General features: G+C 40.3%; 1 protein-coding gene across 1 annotated transcript in view; it reads left to right on the top strand.

Moving 5' to 3' along the window:
* Positions 1 to 18,746, top strand: part of LOC149195094 (uncharacterized) — a 460,489-nt gene that overhangs the window by 80,115 nt on the left and 361,628 nt on the right. The window contains 3 exon segments of the mRNA XM_089405246.1: positions 11,567 to 11,966; positions 12,091 to 12,268; positions 12,386 to 12,567. Coding sequence (XP_089261372.1) covers positions 11,567 to 11,966; positions 12,091 to 12,268; positions 12,386 to 12,567 — 760 coding nt within the window.

Below are 18,746 nucleotides of genomic sequence, written 5' to 3'. Positions count from 1 at the left end.
TTTTGCCTTGGCTGAGTGCCTACATCTTGTGTCCCTTGTTTTTGTGATCTACATGCACTTTTGATTTGGTAATTGCTTGATGAAAGATAACATAACAAATAAGTAAAGTAGGCCGACACACATCACAAGTAATTATCAAGAAAAGAGGAATCAAACATCTACAAGCATTGATTTCCCAACATGGTATCAGAGCTAACTTGAAGGAAGGACTACTTGAAGATCACTTTGTTGGCTATCATCTGAATGAAGGAAAGCAATCTTGGAAGCAAAAAATCACTTTCTTAATGGCAAGCTATTTGAAGATGGGATTCAACCTCTTGAATATTGCAAGAAGCTTTCATATAAGGATCATCTACAATCTATCTAGGAGAGTCAAGAATGAAGGATTCTTGGCTGCACTTACAGGTACACTTGATGATGACAATGCTTGGATTATTGATAGTGGAGCCTCAAGACACATGACAGGAGAAAGTGGACAACTTCATACTCTATCAAAAGGATCATCATCTCATTCAGTGGAGCTTGGAGACAACAATAGCTATGCAGTCAAAGGCCTTGAATCTACATCTTTGGAGCTAGAAAGTGGAGGAAAGCTACATTTCAACAACATTCTCTATGTCCTAGGTTTGAAAAAGAATTTAATTTCTATTTCTTGTTTACAAGATAAAGGAGATAGGGTTGCTATTGTAGATGGTAAAGTTTTGGTTTGGGTAAAGGATTCTAGTTTTCAAAAACCAATGGTTATTGGGATGCGTGAAGGAAGATTATATAGAGTTATTACACTATCCCCTCAAGCCCTTGTTCGCAAGGAGATTAGTCCCATCGAACTTTTGATGGCATTATTGTCATTGATGGCAAAGGAGCATTGAAGGAATGCAAGGAGCAACAAGGAGCAACAAGACAAGGAGCATCAACAATGCAAGGAGCAACGAGGAGCAACAACAATGCAAGGAGCAACAAGGCAAGAAGCAACAACAATGCTAGGAGCAACAAGGAGCAGCAAGGCAAGGAGCAACAAGGAGCAGCAAGGCAAGGAGAAACAACAAAGCAAAGGAGCAACAAGGAGTAGCAAAGCAGAGGAGCAACAACAATTAGTGCAAACATGGTTTGAGTTATGATTGCATATGGTGTGTTGATGGCTTGATGCTCGTGTTGATGCCTTTGATAAGTCATGATGAGCTGATGTAATGCAAGAGATTGCTTATTGTTGTGATTAAGCTGAATTGTTGTGATGCAAGGCAAAGGCAAGACTCCATGACAACAAGGCTGTTGAGACAATGACATGAAGATTGTTGTGATGCATTAATGATAAATGTTGCTATTGATCATGAGGAATGAATGCTCATGTGTTATTCCTATAATTTTACATGATGTTGACATTAGGTTGATGCATTTAATCATTACATGTGGTTGAAATTAATATTGGATGGATTATTTATTTTTTGTGTTCTAATATTCAAGATATGAAGAGTTTGGGAACGAATGAGTGGAAGGCAAAGAGTCAAACCTGTTCACTTCATATTCTTATGTGGGATACGAAGAGACAACTATCTTTATAAAAAATGTGGTTTTGGAAGGTATTGGGAGGTTAGAGAGTTGGAGAATGTGTGAGAGCTGATTGAGGTGTTATGCATTAGTTACCTGGCACATATGAAGCTTATGTGAAGCAGATTTGAAGGGAAGAAGAGGCAAAAACAAAGATGGAGATATGAAGAATTTATGACCAGGTAAACCAACACATTTTTGTTTCTTATTTGCATCAGGGGATTGTAGTCTCCTTTCAAGTAGTGCTTGATAAACATCAGGTTGGAGCCTGTTGAGGTAGGAGCCTCCTGTGGGTTGTAGCCTACAGAAAACATATGGGAGTTGGAGCTTCCTTGCATGTTGCAGCGTGCAGAAATTTGAGGTAGCAGCGTCCTGTAGGTTGGAGCCTATAGAAAATCAGATATAATAAGGAGTAGGAGCTTGCCTTTGCATCACAACAATTATAAAATCGTGGTTTTCTCCCTTTATGGGTTTCCAGATATATTTGGTGTCAATATGTGTTGTTATTATGCGCTGATGTAATGTTTTGGTTTGCTTATTACTTGCTATTCACATATTCAATATGCTGATCATTATTTGTTAAGTTGCTCATGCAATGTTTCAATTAATGAGATTAATCATTATTTGTTAAGTTGCTCATGCAATGTTTCAATTAATGAGATTAATGAAAATAATTTTAATGTCCATGAATATACTAAGCTGATTCACCACCCCCACTCAGTTTAGTCAAGTTTTCATCAATTGGCATTAGAGCAGGTTCCTTTGGTGTAAGCCTAACAACTTGAAGGTAGTTCTGGTTGAGTCATGGGCTGTCAAATTGTACCTATGCTTAGTACATCAAACTTTAATGAATGGAGAGATAAGGTAAAATCTGAATTGATAGCTTATGGACCTGGTGTGTGGAAACTAGTATGTGATGGTTACTGTAAAGACTCTCCCTCTATGCAAGAACAACAATGGAATGCTAAGGCAAAATGTGTTATGTTTAATAATCTTCATAATAAGGATCTTGATATAGTAATAGACTTAAATTCTGCAAAAGAAATCTAGGATAAATTGCATCTCATGCATGAAGGAGATACTAGTAGCTGCACTGTCAAGAAGGAGAAGATAAAGAGGAAAAAGAAAAATTCTTGTCAAAATGAAAGCATTCTGTCAAATGAGGTCTCTGCTAGTGGGAATGGACCTTATTCCCATGAAGAAAAAAAGGAAAGGAAAAAGCGAAGCTTGACATAGCCTTGACTGAAATAGAAAGATTGAAGAAGGAAAACAAAGATATAAAGAAATTGGTGCAAATATGTGATGAGAGAGAGCATAAGTACAAGGAGGAAATTGTCAGTTTGAAGACACAACTTGAAGAATCAAGGAGGATAGAAGGGATGATGAATAACCAGCTAAAGGTGAAAGAGGTACAATGTGAAAGATTAGAGTTTGAGATTATTTCAGCTAGAAGACAATTAGATGAAAAGAACAGGTTGTGTAAGCAGCTAGAAGAGGAGGTTGCCTCCATGAAGAACTCAGAAAAGGCAGACATTAAAGATGATAATGAAGCTTTTCTAAAAAGACCCGTAGGAGAAGGGAGAAGCACCATGACTAATAAAGAAGAAAACAAAAACAATCCGCAATATGAAAAGCCAATGAATGAGATGAAGAAAGGGTTCATTGCAAGACGATCATTCTCTCCTGAAAATGAGTTGAACAAGTTCGGAAGATCTCAAAGGAGATTCTTCCCTTCTAAGAAAAACATCACATGTTTTTCTTGCCATGGACTTGGACATGTAGTTGTAGAATATAAGAGAAAGCGAATAAAAGCCTATTGGCAGCAGACGGAGCAAACCAGAAGGCTCCCTCAAGCAGGCAAATAGAGAAGACATTCATTCATCAGGTACACAAATCATTTTTATCGTCACTGTTACTTGTGTAATGCATTTGGACATAAAACATTTGAATGCAAGTGGTACACAAAGAAAAGCATGAAGTCAAGAAGGAGCACATCATTTCCTGTATTTCTTGGCAACATAAGATGTTATGTATGTGATAATGTTGGCCACAAGGCCAAAGACTGCAAGTTGTCATGTACCCTAAAGAGGCCGAGACAGAAGATGGAAACTGAGACAAAAGGAAATGCAGAAAATCGAAAACAAATAATTATAGTGTGGAAGTGGAAGAAAAGAGAGCAATGTTTAACTTCAATGACAAATTGAATTCAACCTAGTTTCAAGGGGCGCTGTTCATGAAGGAAAAGAAGTTGGCAAATATGCTTTCTTCGTGGATTATAAAAATAATGAAAAGAGGTTGTTTTCTTGTTTGGATACCTAAAAAAGAACTGAAGCAGGACACCATCTTAATATTAAATAAATGAAGCCAAATTCTAAAAATCTTTCAATGCAGCTAGAAAATTAAAGAAAGATGATCTTTGTTGTACCATTGTTGCCACTTCAGCCTTGTTGGGTTAAATTGGAAAGGAGAAGAAATTGCTAGTACACACAGCAACAAATTGCAAAAGAAGAAGCCTTCACATACCAACAAAAAAAGAAGAAGAAGAAAGAGACAATCGAAAGTTGTGTGTGGTGCACATAGATATATATTTGGTCCCGCCCATTCCTTCCTTATGGATCCTTACACAAACCATTGCAACTTAGGGCTACTAGTCTGCTATTCAAACCCTATGAACAAACATCTTAACTGTCACTTCTAGCACACAACTTTTGTTAGATTAGTCCCTCACTGTTCACTTGTTACAACCTTCCTTTTTGCCCTAACTCTCGCACTCCTAGTCTAACAACCCGAGGGTATTCTTGGCCCAAATACCACAGAGATAACTAGCTGGTCTTGAGGCCCTGCAACCCTTAACCAGTCAACATACCAAGCCCTAATAGACCTCATTTAATGTCCCACTACCTCTTTCCTCCTTGCGTCGATCCTGAGCAAGTAACGTAGACTTTTTGGGGCAAAAAACTTGAGACAATGTAACCCTGAACAGAGCCCTAACTAGGGCATACTACATTTGCCCACTAACCATCTTTTGGCGCTCAAACAAGACAAAACTTAGGGTAGAATAAATTGTTGTCAATAACCCTTATTGACAACCCTCTATCACCTAGCAACGATCAACATAAAGAAGCAAATCCCTTACCTTTCAAGATGCCACTTCTTGTAGTCCTGAAAGTCACGATTTTGAGCACAGATCTCTAAGGTTTTCAGCCTTTTGTTAGGGCACTTGTACGAACCACAGGTCTACCCTAATATGGCCTGTACAAACCTCCAAACTCCTGTGCAAACCTCATGTCTTAGGCCTTGAACTTGCTTGTTGATCCTTAAGGGTGTGCGACCCTCTTTCTTGCTACAAACTAGGCCCTACAGTCCTCCAATACTTGCCTCACATGGGTCTCGACCCTCTCCTTAAGACCAGAACAAATGCGGCCTAATTCACAGAGATTTGTCCTTCATCCATCTGCCCAGAACCTCATCCAATCACATGAACAACAACTCCTCTTACTTGGCCAAACTAGAACTTGGGAACGCAGAAAAAACCTCGCCCTTCTCCACATTTTGGTGTGGCTCCTTAGGTCTGCAACCATCTCAAATTTGCTTCTTGGCCCATGATCGAATGCTCTTGGATAGTGATCAAATGAGCCTCACCTCTTGGCTTTTATAGTTTCCTATGAGGGCAATGACTAGGCCTCAAGGGGTGTCTCTTCAAGCCTAGCCTACTTGTTAAAATTGGCAACTGGGGCCAAACTCCATGTGGGTCATCTTATTAATGGAAGCTGATATTTTTCTTGGATCCCTTTCATCGAGAGGTGTAGGATTGATCTAAAGATCATCCGATTCCGATAAGTATTCATGGAGATATGAATTTATTTGTGTTATGGGACAATTCATCAAGGTCGGCGAACAACCAAATAAACCCCACTTGTGCTCAACGTTTTAGTATAAATAGAGGTGGCCTTTAAGTCATTTCAAGACACTTGGGATCTTTTCCTCTCTACTTGTCTTTGGGTTTTAGTAGGAGGAGAGATCCTAAGGGATAATGTTGCCCTAATCCAGAGGGCAGAAGCCGGAACTGTCGGGAATAGTCGGAACTGCCGGGAATAGCTGAAACTGCCAGGAATAACCGGAACTGCCCGAACTGTCGAGAATAGCCAGAACTGCCGGGAATTGTCGGAACTATCGGGAACTGTCGGAACTACCGGGAATAGCTGGAACTGCCAAGAATAGCCGGAACTGTCAAGAATTGCCGGAACTGCCGGGATTGTCGGGAACTGCTGGAACTGCCGAGAATAGCCGGAACTGTCGGGAATTGCCGGAACAGCCGGGAAAGTTGACGCAGAGGGAAGAAGCTGGAACTGTCGAGAACTGCTGGGAATTGTTGGAACTGCCAGAATTGCCAGAATAGCCAGAACTGCCGGGAACAGCTGGAATTGCCGGAATTGCCAGGAATTGTCGGAACAGGCGGGAAAGCTGATGCAGAGGGCAAAAGCTGGAACTGTAGGGAACAACTGGAACTGCTGGAATTGTCGGGTACAGTTGGAATTGTCGGAACCGCTGGAACTGTCGGAACTCCCGAGAACTGTCGGGAATAGCCAGAATTGTTGGAACTGCCGGAGCAGCCAGAATTGCTGGAACTGCCGGAGAGCAGCATGCAAGGGACAACTAACTAACATTGGGACAGTTGTATGGTACTTAGCAGCAAATACACCAAGCATGGAATGTTACAGCTAGCATGCAAGGGACAGCTAGCATGCAACAACAAGCGTGCTAGGGACAACAAGCAAGCAAGGGACAAAAGCAAGCAAGATGCAACCAACGCATAGGTCAGTATGGCAACATGGTGCAGCAATGGCACATAATGCAATACAATGATGGGTACTGTCATGATTAATGAAGCGTGATGAGATGCAATGTAGTGATGATGGGTGTAGCATGGTGCAACGCGGTGAGGTGCAGCATGATGACGAAAGCACAACGATAGGTGAAGGAGTCACCTTGGAGAATTAGTTGAAGCAACATGTCTTCAACTGATCTCATATATCATCTTCTTAGAGATGATCTATGCTCTTATCTAGATAAGTCAAATTGTTGACTATTGTTGTAAACGTACTATCTCTCTCTCTCTCTTTGCTGAACTATTGAAGAACATACAAAAAGAATTGATCAAGGGTTCCCCACATTGGGGTTTGTCCCTGGCTAGCGCCACATCTTGTGTCCTCTTGTCTTGGCTTGTCTTCTGCGATTTATGTTTATGTTCTATCTGCAGTTTACTTTAATGTTGATGTGATTGCTAATCTGGAAAAGATATTGAGCTAACTGTGAAAATTGAAATAAATTGCTCTAAGCATAGAACATACCTAAAATTAACATGGTATCAGAGCTGAGGTGAAGACAATGCCCAAGCAAGAGTGAAAGAGCAATCACCGAAGACAGTTGGGAAAGGACAAAAGGATTAGTGGATTCCTCATCCCTCTTCAAATTCACCGAGGGTGAAGTCGAAGCAGAGAATATTATCAGAATGGCGCAACGGAAGTTTCTGATGGCCTACCTAAAGATCACTTCATTGGAAAGTCCGGATCTAAGGGTGGAAGGAAAGGCGAATGCCTTGGTTGCAATAAGTTCGGCCATTATGCGAAGGAGTGTCCGAATGGCAGAGACACATCTCTTGATGAAGATAACAATCATTCCAGGGACATCTTCAATGATCAAAGGAATGACAGGTAATGCAGGTCATCAAGGAAATGGCCGATTCTTCAAAGAAAGCAAGGAACCCCAGGTATGAAGAATCAAATGTTGTTTTTGATAAGATAAAGAAGCATTATCTTGTATTGGCCCTCTCTTTCAGATTCTTTTGGAATTTGGCTTGTTGATCGTAGTGCTTCAAGGCACCTCATCGGATAGAAGGGTGCTCTCTCAAATTTGGTAGAGACGGAAAAAACTGTGGGATTATACTTGGAATTGATGCCACCTATTCCGGAAAGGGTGTAGGGAATGCTACCCCTCAATTTAATGAGGGTAACTCTATTCATTTACAAGAATCTCTTTTATGTACCTAATTGCAAGAAGAACTTGGTGTCCATCTCGGAAATGGAAGTCAAAGGTTTCAGGGTGGCATTCATCGATGGAAAGGTACATATTAAAAAATAGAATTTTCAAAGATGCTTTTTCTCGTGGGTTTAGGGTTGATAATTTGTATCAAGTTGCAGGATGGTCCATTGGGGATAATGTCAATTGACATATCACATCTATAACACCGGAGGTCTACATATGGGGCCTTACCCGATGTGAGTCAGATGGTGATAGGGATGCTTGAATTCAAGAAGAGCATGAAGGTACATGTCTGAGATGTACTGAAGGAAAATATTATAAGGGGACCATTCTCCTCGTGCAGCAGGTCCACAGGTTTGGAACAACTCAAGGAGTTTGAGATTCATGATCGGGAATCTCATGTATACAGGTGGAAGAAAGCCCTCTATGGCTTAACACCCTAGGCATAGTATGAGAGGATTGATAGCTGTCTGAATTGTCGGGAATAGTTGGAATTGTCGGGAATAGCCGGAACTGCTGGAACTGCAGGGAATAGCCGGAATTGTCGGGAATTGTTAAAACTGCCGGAATTGTTGGGAATAGCCGGAACTGCCGGAATTGTTAGGAATAGCCGGAACTGCCGAGAATAGTTGGAATTGCCGGAACTGCCAAGAATAGCCGAAACTGCTTGAACTGGTGGGAATAGTCGGAACTGTCGGAATTGGCGGGAATTGCCGGAACTGCCGGGAAAAGCTGGCACTATCGGAACTGTTGGAACTGTTGGGAACTACCGGAATATCTGGGAAAGCTGACGCAGAGGGCAGAAGCCGGAACTGCCGGGAAAAGTTGGAATTGCCAGAACAGCTGGAACTGTCGGGAATTGTCGGAACTGCTGGGAACTGCGGAACAGGTGGGAAAGCTGACGCAGAGGGCAAAAGCCGAAACTGCAGGGAACAACCAGAATTGCGAGAACTGCCAGAACTGTCGAGTATAGTTGGAATTGTCGGAACTATCGGAACTGTCAAAACTGTCGAGAACTATCGGAACTGCCGGGAACCGCTGGAACTGCCGGGAACAGCTGGAACTGTCGGGAACTGCTGGAGCAGCCAGAGCATCTGTCTCCGAAGGAGAGCAGCATGCAAGGGACAACTAACTAACATTGGGACAATTGTATGGTACTTAGCAGCAAATACACCAAGCATGGAATGTTACAGCTAGCATGCAACAACAAGCATGCTAGGGACAACAAGCAAGCAAGGGACAACAAGCAAGCAAGATGCAGCCAACACATAGGTCAGTATGGCAACATGGTGCAACAATGGCACATAATGCAATATAGTGATGGGTACAATCATGGTTAATGAAGCCTGATGAGATGCAACATAGTGATCATGGGTGCAGCATAGTGCATCGCGGTGAGGTGCAACATGATGACGAAATGCAGCACAACGATAGGTGAAGGAGTCACCTTGGAGAATCAGTTGACGCAACATGTGTTCAATTGATCTCATGTATCATCTTCTTAGAGATGATCTATGCTCTTATCTAGATAAGTCAAAGTGTTGACTTTTGTTGTAAACGTACTATCTCTCTCTCTCTCTCTCTCTCTTCCGAACTATTGAAGAACATATAAGAAGAATTGATCAAGGGTTTCCCCACATTGGGGTTTGTCGCTGGCTAGTGCCACATCTTGTGTCCTCTTGTCTTGGCTTGTCTTTTGCGATTTATGTTTATGTTCTATCCGCAGTTTACTTTAATGCTGATGTGATTGCTAATTTGGAAAAGATATTGAGCAAACTGTGAAAATTGAAATAAATTGCTTTAAGCATAGAACATACCTAAAATTAACACTACTTGACTTTTCATCATGAAACCCCAACTAAGTTAGGAAATTAATTTATTTCGCTTAATCAAGGCATGTCATGGTTGCCTTAGGTCCCCCTTGATCCTTTAAGGGTGCTCCACATGCAACAATGATTAAAAGAATATTGCTTCACTTGGTTTCGTGTCCACAACTTTGGGTGCAAAACCCACAACTTGGGTACACTGCCCACAAAGCCCTTTTGTGGGACAACTTCTCACAAATCCAGCACCTAGGGTGTTGGAGTACCTTCCAAGCTACACAAATCAACATAATTAAAAGAGAGCCATTGATCTCATGATTAGATCTTACCTATTGAAGATTAGGTTTTTTTGGCTCATGTCAAAGTTATAAAAGGCAGAGAGGGCAAAGGATGGAGACGCACAAAGAACATTCATTTCATAAGTCATGTGAGTGAAGGAGAAAATCAGAGATCTGATTTTCAGCCACTGGTGAGGAGTTTCAGCAGTAGGTCAGCAAGGAGAAGGCAACCAATCAGCATCGAGGAGGAGCAACTGTACAATGCAGCAGAGCAAGCCATATGGATTACAGAGCAGGCTGCATGTGCGGTGTAGATTTACCTTGATTTCTGTGCAAACTAGAATTTTCTAGGTTTGTTGTTCGTTTGTTAATTTCTTAGAGCCATTTTCCCTGTAAGGGAGTTCTTGTAAGTTCTGAAGATATTTTGAATGAACTAATCTAGAAGAGCATAAATAATTGTACAATGTGTTTGATTGCTTTTCTCGTTTCCACTGTGTGTAAGAGTTAATAGTTCTAGCAAGTAACTAGATCTGATCTGTTTGCTTAGATAGTTGGTTTTAGGATAATTTAACAAAATGGAACTAAAAGTCAATAGAAAAGTTAGTAGGTGAGTAGATAAGGTGGCAGCTGCTAAATTTATGAGGAAGGGCATACTCACTCTAGGACAGCGTATGTATTAGTACAAATTAATGGAGTGCAATCAGCCATGTCACCACCCAATCAGTGCTTAGTCACTGCCACATGTCATCGTAGGTGTCATCTCTGCTAAAAGTAGACTTACTAAAAATAGAATATGTTAAAAATAGGAGATGATCCCAATTACCAAAAATTCTAGCACCTTAGTGCAAAGCCTCACTAAGTACCCTAGATCAAGGGCAACATGCCAGCCAAGAAAGTAATACCTCAGTATTAGAGCTTCTTTCCTTCATTTTGTTAAGCTACTACATGCCTTACTCATAACTGTGGCATAAAAAGACTTGTAATCCTAGTAAGAGTTTCTTTCCTTCATTTTGTTAGGCTATTACATGCCTCAGTCATAACTGTGGCATACAAAGACTTTATTCCTGGTAATGGCTGACTGTCTTTTGTTAGTATGCTGCACCGTCTATTTTGTTGGTCTTCGGGATCTTAATATGAATTGTACTGTGATGTTCACATTTTCTTTCACCATGTTGACCAGGGAAGAGAGCCTTTACCACAGAGTTTCCATGTTATTATATCATGTTTCCTATGTTATCGTTGAGTTCTAGAGCATTTTTCGCTGGGCATATTTAAGTTTTATAGTGGGCCTAATTGAGGGTGGAGAAATATTCAATAGTAGGAAGCTAAAAAAAGGAAAAAGAAAAAGGTAAGAAGAGATTATACACTCTACTAAATGTTTGTGATTGGTAGCTATTTGTCATCATACTAGCCTTAACGGTCCATTAGAAAGTCTAATTTTGTTTGCAGCAACAGCTAAAATCATATTGAATACAGGTGACAATTGGCTTGTGGATTGGAGAAAATTTATGGGATTAGAAACAGACAAGCTGAGAACATTTTTACTAAGGATGAATGTCGTTGACTTATTATTTCTGCTGTAATTAAGGCTTCTTGTGATGTACATTTGTTGATAGTAAATTATTCACAATACATTTAAATTTTTCAAGGATGGCTTCATGAACTAATTACTAATATCTGTTGGATTTGAGTAAGTTTATGGGATTAGAAACAGAAAGGCTGAGAACATTTTTACTAAGGATGAATGTCGTTGACTTATTATTTCCACTGTAATTAAGGCTTCTTGTGATGTACATTTGTTGATAGTAAATTATTCACAATACATTTAAATTTTTCAAGGATGGTTTCATGAACTGATTACTAATCTGTTGGTGGCAGTGACAAGCAATTCAGTTTTGTTCAACATTCCGCTATCGATTCTTATAATTTCAGTGCTCAGATATTTTTCCTTGGAAGTAGAGATTCGGAGGAGGGTTCCTGTTCGTCAGGAGTCTCATCTTTTGCATTTTCACCATAGACAGGAATCTCATATTGATCGGCTTCTTTTGCCTCCACCGATCTCAAAGAAATGGAAGAGGAAGATTGATTCTCCAGTCATTGCAACAGCAGTGGAGGAGTTTACGAGGAATATTGTACAAGAGTTTATTACCGATTTGTGGTATTCGTCAATTACTCCAGATCAAGAATTTCCTGATCAGATTTGTTTATTAATCAATGATGTACTTGGGGAAGTGTCTCAGCGGCTGAAACATATTAATCTCATTGACTTACTCACCAGGTGAACTGATAATATGCTTGGAGCATTCTGCATGCCTATTCTTCTTTAATAGTTAAAGCTCAGTGTAACCTTTTTGTACTTCATCAGTAGATTTCCTTTGATTTATATGACCTTTTATATCTAGGGATATGGTGGATCTGATAGGGAGTCACATAGAACTTTATAGAAGAAACCAAGATTGTATAGGGGTTGATGTTATGGCGACCCTCTCTTCTGAAGAAAGGGATGAAAGGCTGAAGCACTACTTGGCTGCTTCTAAGGAACTGCACCCTGCCCTTATATCTTCAGAGGTTGAGTGCAAGGTAAAGACACAAGGACTTGATGATTTAGACTTCATGCTTTAAAGGTGTTTAACGTCTATATAAAGTTTAGATTGCAATTTCATTGATATTATGTTTCTACCATTGGAACTTTTCCAGGTTCTCCAACGATTAATGGGAGGAGTAGTGGCAATTGTCTTAAGGCAGCAGGATGCTGAATGCCCTCTTGTTCGATGTCTTGCTCGAGAGCTTCTAGCCTGTGCAGTTATGCAGCCAATCATGAACTTTGCCAGTCCAATGTTAGCTTTGAGTATCCCTTTCTACATTTCATATGTTTTTGGGTAGGAAAAACAGATATATTCAGAACCGATGATTTGCAAATTAAATAGAACCTAATTTGTTGCTTTTTATAATGTTCTATTTAACCTTGAGAGAGTATCACACCTTTAAAATACATTATTTTATGCATCATTCATTAAATATATTCTGATGTAAGATGCATTTTTGCAAAGTTGGAAAAGCTGAGGGGGTGATCCCAAACTCCAATTCAAAATAAATCCAAAGAAAGAAGGGAAGATTACACTAATGCTCACTAATAACCAGAGGTGGCTAATGTAACTGTGAAAGTACATAATAATACTGCACATGTGGAGGCACTAGATGTTGAAAATGGTATAAGCTTCACTTTCAGCCACAACCAATCTTACTGTGATCATTATTATATTTCCAGGTTTGGTTAATACCAAGCTTGTATGTTAGCTTTTGGGGTTATTTCGAACGTGTTTATGTCATGCTTGTGGGTGCTTCATGTGATGTGGGGTGCATGTTGTATGTATAACCCTTGTTTTTTCCATGATGGATAAGCACAATGCAGTTGACTTTCTTTTTGATTGCTAGATCTTGTATGAAAGTTTGTATGACATTTTTCCTTGGAACATTGGAGACTTATGGAGCTTAGTGAGTTTCTTCATGATGGCCACATGGAGTGATGGTTGCTTGCTTGGAAGGCGCCTTGCTTTGGAGGAGGAGCCTTGGTAATTTTGGAGGATGGCATTGAGTCCTAGATGGCATGGGCACACTTGGTTGCTTGCATTGAGCCCATGTAGGTGAGGTGGTCTTGGAGGAGCAAATGGCTTAGTAGGAGTGTTGGAATGTTGGATGCTTGTCGAGTAGGAGTGTTGGACTTGTCTCGTGGAGTGCTCATGCCTTGCAGCCTTGCTTTTGGACTTCTTCACCTTGGGAGCTTGACATGTGTCAGTTGGAGAGGGAGCGCTCCACTTGTGAGCCTACATGTGTAGAGTGAGGTTGCTTGTAGAGGTTTAGGCCCACTTTATATTGTTGGCCTCCCTTACCTCTCATGAGAAAGGAGTGATTCTGTTTATTTATTCATTCATCATATCATAATGTTGAGGTCTCCTTTGTTATTGGTTTGTGAAATGTCCTATTTCATTTCTTAAGTTGGAGACATTTGTGAGAAATATGAGGTGTAGCACACTAGCATCGCCCCATCTCTCTCTTTGCACTCTTTTATTATCATTCTTTGTCTTGGAGCACTAGGGTTCTTGGAGAAGTTCAAGGGTTTCTAGGGTTAAGGTTTCATCGTGAATGAGGCAAAGAAGTTGGTGCTATGATAAACCCTAGAAGGTAATAAATCATTATTCTTGTAGCTCTTGTGAAAGAGGAAGACTAGGGATTTGGAAATCCTATTACCATTTGTTATAATTGATTAAGGAGGAGAAGAGAAGGAAAAGTCTTGGATATTTGCAGGGGACAAATGTTGAAACCAAGGAAGACTTGTCGGTGTTGATGCTATCTTGTTGTAGATCTTTGGTGATGTCTAGGGCTTTCTGGTTTTCCCTAACTAGGATTTGGAGAGCTAGAGATTATACCAACTTTGTGATGAAGTTGTGGTATGTACATGTACTTTATTTCTTATATATATATACATGTATATGAAATTATTTCTAGCTGTCCAAAATTGTGTAAAGCAAATTTGATTTTCAACTTTCTTTGTTGTTGGACACCTAATCCTGTAAGGGTTGGTGTGGAAGTTGAATAGTCAAAGGGAGTCCAAGAGACCTTGGAATATGGAATCCAACGATCACTCCAATGTATTATAAAATGTATATCATGTGAATAATATATGCATTCAATGCTTATCCTTCATATTCATGGTATCAGAGGTACAAGTGTATTCCTGCCTTGCTCCAATATGACCTCTGTTTTCTTTTGGCCTTTCTCTGTGTGTCTATCGCTAGACCTGGGCATTGTCCAGACTCTTCCAAATCTGCATTGTTCAGAGCGTAGGACCTAAATTTTTCACTATGCCCGTGAATTTTTTCTTTGCCTGTGCCACTATCGCAACTCTCGTTCCCTGCCATTCCTTTCATTCCTCACTATAACGTCCAGTGTTGGAACATTTATTAGAATTGGCCAAATATGCCATCCTTTTTATGCCAGTCTGTTTGTCAAAAATACGTTTCCTCACTGAGTGACTACTCTAACACTCCACTAGTTTGGTGTCTCTCTGAAATCAAAACAACGAATCCAATATTTCTCTTAATCACAACCACTTGCGCCTTCTTTTCCTCATTAGATCATGGTCCTCCTTCTGTGTATTATTATCACCATTAATGACTTCAATGTTGTGCGCATTTAACCGTGTTTAGCACAATGGCGTGGCTTTAGTAGGAGCTTGATTTCTTGGCTTATTTGTGAGGAGTTTAATCAATATAAGGCATTTAATTTCCTAGAAAACGTTGTAGTTGTTACTCTGTTCTTCACTACAGAATGCCTTCCTTCTGTAGTCATTGGCCAATCATTGTTTCGATTACCAGAATCGACGAATCTAGATTTAAATTCACGCTTGCGCTAAAGGAGCAGTCTGCACCAGCCATGGATTATAAGTAGAGACTCTAGTACATCGTTGTTGTGTGTTTGAAGGTCAGTCCATTCAAATTTGACTGAGAATTTTATTCTTTGCGCATTGTATTGAGTGTTTGTGTTGACACATCAACCATAGCTCCAACTCGGACATCAAGTTGCTGCCTGGAGGTGTTGTGCAAGAATGGCATTTGTGTCATAACCAACGAACCATCGACAGTCATACCGCTCCCATTGGCACTGTGCACTAGACACATACCACTCCCATTGGCACAGTCAGCCTCGACCTGTACATTGTCAGCTTCGTTGAAGCAGAAGTGTGGCGGTGTGGAACCTCCATTCGTGGCTCTCCAAATCGCCTGTCCAAATTGTGGTTTGGCATTGTGTGTCGGGCTTGACTATATCATGTCTCCAATTATATGATGGGCTTCCAAACCGTGGCTCCAGTGCAACTGTTCGTGGCTCCTTGCTGTGCTCGGTTCCAGATACCATTGCTAAGTTCCGTTACAATATACAACGGCTCAGTTTCGTTACAATATACCACTGCTCGCTCGCGTTACAATATACCACTGCTCGCTCCTTCGTGGTATTACCTCCTCCAACTCCAACACCCTCGACTCCCAGTTCACACTCCGGTCCCTTGGTGCCCATTCCTCCCATCATGACTATTGCGGCATCGTGACTGTGTATACACAGGATTACGCCCGTTGCGACATCATACCCATACGCACAGTTAATACTCCTAACAACCACCAAACCACTCCATATGCTATAATATATACCATTGGTTTATACCTTTATGGTAATAAAATGCTCACATTGATCCTCCATACCACTGCTGGCCCACCGGTCATACCACTGTATATTATACAGTTGCGCACAGTTATTACTCCTTTGGTTGCATTCCCCAAACAATACTTTGGCAGGCGCAAGTAAAGGCTGGTAAAAAAAAACAGTAAAGGTAACAATGGCAGATGAACTCCAATGAAGAATATTCTACAACAGACATGAACATCGATTTCGATAGCACCAACGAGATCAATTGCCTCTGTGTTGCGTTTGTTTGGTAAACTAGCTCTACTAAATAGATGAAGGAAATGATATTTGATCATTCTTTTTATAGTCAAAAGTGATGGAAAAGCTATTAAATTAAGTTAGGAAGAGTGTGTTTGTATCACTTTCAGGAAGCTTCAAAGAATTCTTAACCCCTCACCATGGATGTGTTATATTTTCTAGTAAGAGGTATAGTTGACATTTTTCTTGGTTTGGAGTTGCTATATTCAACATTTTAGTTTGATGTTTTTGACTAAATCAATGGCACATTGATTTTGAAGATCAATCCAAATTGAAGAATGTTCGCAATTTGTTTACATTGTAAATGGGTGGATTATCGGTTGAAGCCGACACCCTTCATTTCTTTAGCTTGAGTTGTTTGGAAAATGGCCAAAGTTTATGACGTATTAGGGTCCGTGGAAACTTTGATACAATATACTACTGGTGACACTATCAAATCAGCAAAACCACTCTTGTTGACATTCAAATATGTTTGCAAAATGCACAGGAAAAGATTGACTTTTTGCGAGAAGAATTACAACAATGGAGTCATCATTTTGAACCTGTTTCTGTTTAGAACATTGAGACAGACTGCCATCAACACAAAGAATATAAAGTTGAGGTTGATTCACATTCAGTGCCTAGTGCAAGAGCAGATTTGTATGCAGAAGCAGAAATTCAGCCTGCACTTCCCAAGCCAGTCATCATACCTTGGGAAGAGCTTGTCAACAACAAGCATAGAACAGGTCTTGGATATGACAAGGAATTGTCCTTTCATATTTCAGAATATTTAAAGCCCATCCAGTTTCATAGTGCTGGGTTTCTTAATGACAATTCATCTTCAGCTGTTTTAGATCCTGCTCCTCTTCCATAGCAGCCACAACAAAATGTTAAATGGCAACATTGTGACAGAGTTGGCCGTATGAAAGATCACTGTTTTGATCTTCATCCATGTGAGCATTGTCATAGAACCACTCATTCTTCACACAGATGCTTCAGAAACAAGCTTCCTACAAGAACAAAGATTCATCTTGGATGGATCGCTTCTTGGCAATGGACTTCAACAACCAAGAAGATATTTCAGTCATATGTCAGAGCTTGTTCTAAAATATTGAACGGTCTTGTAGTTGAGTTTTCTCCATCTTCTCACCTTGTATCTGACGGGGGGGAAGGGATGGTCATCTACAAGCTTCAAAGCCACATCAAGCGAGCTTGAGCCACAACCTGAACCTGCCGCCCAATTCAGAGTTGTAGCTAGAGACACAGAAGTTCAAGCGAGCCTGAGCCACAACCTGCCATACCAGATTCAAAGTTGTAGCCTGAGCATGCCTTTGGTTGGTGGTCAGCCTTAAACCATCTATGCGGGGTTGAGACCTCCCTTTTTAGGTTGAGCTTCTCCCTCTTCAAAGAATTGGGGACACTTCCTCTAGCATAAGACTTCAGCTTCTTGCCAGTTTTGGAAGAGTTCCAGGAATTGCATTAAGCATTCCAGAGTTGGTGGTCATCCTTAAACCACCGCAGGTTGTAGACCTCCCTTTTCCAGGTTGAAGGTCTCCCTCTCCAAATCATTAGGGACACTTCCTCTAGCAGAAGATTTCAGCTTCTTGCCAGATTTGGAAGAGTTCTGGGAACTGCACTAAGCGTTCCAGTGTTGGTGGTCATCCTTAAACCACCCCCTTATGCCAACATTTCAGAGAGCACATTCAGCCTAGTGCTGCCATGCATTTTTGCACATTTTGTATTACAACTCTCTTCTTGGACTCATACATACCCCTTCGGATTAAGGGGGGGAATGTTGGACACCTAATCCTCTAAGGGTTGGTGTGGAAGTTGAACAGTCAAAGGGAGTCCAAGAGACCTTGGAATATGGAATCCAACGGTCACTCCATTGTATTATAAAATGTATATCATGTGAATAATATATGCATTCAATGCTTATCCTTCATATTTGGTCTTTGCCATGGTGATGTCTAACATTTGTCTTCTTGATTTGGTAATTTTCAGCACTTGTCCATGAGGACTTGTCATAACATAAGGTTGAAATTATTGAACAGATTGAACATACAACTTGAAGATAAGAGAGTATATTTTCTGCCATAAAATCTATTGTAATAAAGTGATTTTCGGATCTGGTATGTGTGGAAAAGCCTAGTGCTGAGTTGTTTTTTCCTTTATTGTAGAATATGGATTTGTGTTAGTTTTGTTTGATTCTCATGCTCTTTATAATGATCTCCACATGGTACTAGAACGTCTCTGTATGTCACTTGATTCAATTGTTGATATAAATTTTTTGGGCTAGTGGCATTACCAAAGGCTTCTTTGTGACTACATAACTAGGATTTTTGGATCATCTCTTTGTCTAGGGTTTTCTTGGGTTTAAACCTTTATTCAATGTCAATGTCTTTTTTTTAGGGTTTCAGCACTCCAAACATAACACTCTCTTCCTTCACTATGCAAGAAAAGCTCACATTGTAGATTTTTTATGAAAGAAGCTGCTACCTCTTTTTGGCCTATAAAGTTGAACCATTGAGGACTTTACAAAACTTCATACTTTGCACTATTGTTGAACTTCATGGACTCATTT

The sequence above is a fragment of the Pinus tabuliformis genome, chromosome 2_2 (assembly GCF_031772625.1).
Source record: "Pinus tabuliformis cultivar Carrire ecotype Pingquan chromosome 2_2, CPIR1, whole genome shotgun sequence".
NCBI lineage: Eukaryota > Viridiplantae > Streptophyta > Pinopsida > Pinales > Pinaceae > Pinus > Pinus tabuliformis.
The sequence above is the reverse complement of the archived record's forward strand: the minus strand, read 5'-3'. Positions and strand labels throughout refer to the sequence as shown.